The 2,500-nt window shown below is 51.3% G+C and overlaps 1 protein-coding gene across 1 annotated transcript in view; it reads right to left on the bottom strand.

The window, feature by feature from the left end:
• Positions 1–2,500, bottom strand: part of LOC138866862 (dentin sialophosphoprotein-like) — a 4,550-nt gene that overhangs the window by 559 nt on the left and 1,491 nt on the right. The window contains exons 3-4 of the mRNA XM_070140675.1: positions 1,919–2,112; positions 1–1,322 (exon numbers count right to left, since the gene is read on the bottom strand). The exon at positions 1–1,322 is cut by the window's left edge and continues 559 nt beyond it. Coding sequence (XP_069996776.1) covers positions 1–1,322; positions 1,919–2,112 — 1,516 coding nt within the window. The remainder of the gene's footprint in view (positions 1,323–1,918; positions 2,113–2,500) is intronic.

Raw genomic sequence — 2,500 nt, 5'->3', positions numbered from 1 at the left:
TGACTCAGAGTCTTGTAACCGGTTTTAGACGGTGTTGGAGCGCTGTCTCTCTGGTTTTTGGTACTTGCCTCCTCCGGCTCAGTCCTGGACCCGCTGTGTCCCGTTGGAGCTTTGGTGCTTCGCGAAATCGAGACGAGAGTTTGGGTTTGAGAAGAGGCCTGGGGAGCGTCGTCCTGTAGCGGGTATGTTGGCTCGATGGAACTGATATGACTGTTTTCTTTAGACGCCGACGCCGTGGATTTCTTTAGTACGTTTATTTTTCTGTTTTCGTCTTTTGTTGTGTTTTCTTTGTTCCGAGCTATTCGCAGGCATTCCTGGAGAACAGCGGAAGGTTTCGTCATTCTAGTACCGTCTGAAGCATCGGTACTTATTTCAGTCAGGCTGGATGTGCTTGCGGTAGAGATGTCTTCTTTGGAACTACTGAAATTCCTTGATATGTATTCTTCAATCAAAGTTCTGCTTTCGCGTCGCTCGGAGGTGCTTCTCGTAACCAGAGATCCGTTTTTGGATTTCATTCTGCGGTCTGTGGGACTGACAGGTCGTCGGATGTGCTTGAACTTTAGTGAACAAACTGAGATGCTGACGTCATTTTCAATCGAGTACGAAGAAAGGTTGCCAGAGGCCATAAATTCCTCAATTCCTTCACGTTTGCCCTCTTCCTCGGACACTCGTCTGCCTTGATCCCTGTTGCTGAAGCCAGCGCCTTGGCTTTGGGTCGCTCCTTCTGGATTCTCCGCCGATGATACTTCCTTCTTGTCATTGCCAAGTTCGTTGGAATGTGCTCGGTCTGCGGAGGAATTCGAGTCGGTGGAGTCAGAATTGTTGCCGTTAATTTTACTGACGTCGACCAGCGACACGATGGAGCCAGAGGAAGGCAAGGAATAGGACGAGCGAGAGGACTCGCCATTCCTATCCTTCCTCCGCGCGGGGACACGCGGGAGGGCCATGAGGTGCGAAGACCCGGCGCCGCGCCCGAACCGCGACACCCGAGCGCCCGTCGGCGACCGCTCAAGGTGGAGCTGCGAGTCAAGGGCGCGCTCGAGGCTCGCGAATCGGTCGTCGTCGTCGTCCGGGCCGGCGTCGGACGCGCTCCTGCTCACGATCAGACCGTCGACTTCGACCCAGAAAGGACTCCTGCCGTAGGCGCTGTCGCAGCTCTTGATGACCTCGCCGCGGAACCACAGGCCGATGACCTCGGCTTCCTCCACCACGTCGGGCAGAGTGGTGCCGGACGTCTCGGGCAGCAGCAGGGCCAACAGCGCCGCCAGTAAGCAGCTCGCGGCAGAGGCGACCCACGGCACGGAGGGGTACGTCATGTCCGCCTGGGGAGAGGAAGGCTGGTGACGGAAGTGAAAAGGAGGGGAATGAGAGGCTGTTCAAGGGGCTCATATGGACGGGAATGAAAATCTGTTATTTCTCCAGACACCACGTCAATGTCTCTATCTACCTGCATTAACGTCTATCTACCTCTCTGTCTAACTTTGAATATATGAATATATGTCCATGTACACAGACACACGCAAACACACACTCGCGCACACGCACACACAAACACAAACACACACACACACACGCACACCCACCCATCCACACACACACACACACACACACACACACACACACACACACACACACACACACACACACACACATATATATATATATATATATATATATATATATATATATATATTATACGTGCATTTCAACTTCGCATCTTGCTGCAGCATCCATTCAGCCACGGTTAATTGGTTCTTTGTGAAGACCCCTGAACGGAGCCCAAATGCCCTCGTCTCCCTCGGCCGCCCAGAGCAAGCCAATCTCCTCGACCATTCATGCGCTCGCGTCACTTTCAAGTCACTATGAGAGAAACAGAGCAAATGGATTTTTTTTCTTCTCTGTTTCCTCGCCGCCTTACCACCATGGCGAGAAGGGGCGCGCACATTTCCCCCACTGCAGCGTGGGCGGCACAGAGGCCCACGGCCGAGCCTCGGGCGATTGTGGGCACGACCTCGACTGTCACCACGCCCAAGCCCACCCGCGCGCCGCCCATCGCCAGGACGCCCAAGAATCTCAGTGCCGTTGCGAGGGCGTCGACGTCCAGCCAGCGATCTGCAGCGAAGGCGGGAAGGAAATCATAGTGAGGGAAGTCTTTGGTCATATTGTGTGTGTGTGTAAAGTATATGTTTATATATGTATATATATACATATAGGCATATATAAATTTATATATCCCATACATTCTTATAAATTTATAATAAGGCGACAAGTGCCTGAAAGAGCACTATGCTATACGCCCTAAGAAAAGGATTGTCTAAGTAGAATCTCGACTAGCTTCATGGACATTACCCCATTGACTCACGCTAGAGTATGATGAGCGAGGATTTACAGGCTGTCTTCTCTTTGTATAAGTTTAAAACAAATAAACCTATGATATTTACACGAACAGGTATATATATACGTAACGAATAAACAAAACATTGGTAGGCATTCATGTGGA

Source organism: Penaeus vannamei, chromosome 27 (genome assembly GCF_042767895.1).
Source record: "Penaeus vannamei isolate JL-2024 chromosome 27, ASM4276789v1, whole genome shotgun sequence".
In the NCBI taxonomy this organism is placed as follows: Eukaryota; Metazoa; Arthropoda; class Malacostraca; order Decapoda; family Penaeidae; genus Penaeus; species Penaeus vannamei.
This window is presented reverse-complemented; position numbering and strand designations above follow the sequence as displayed.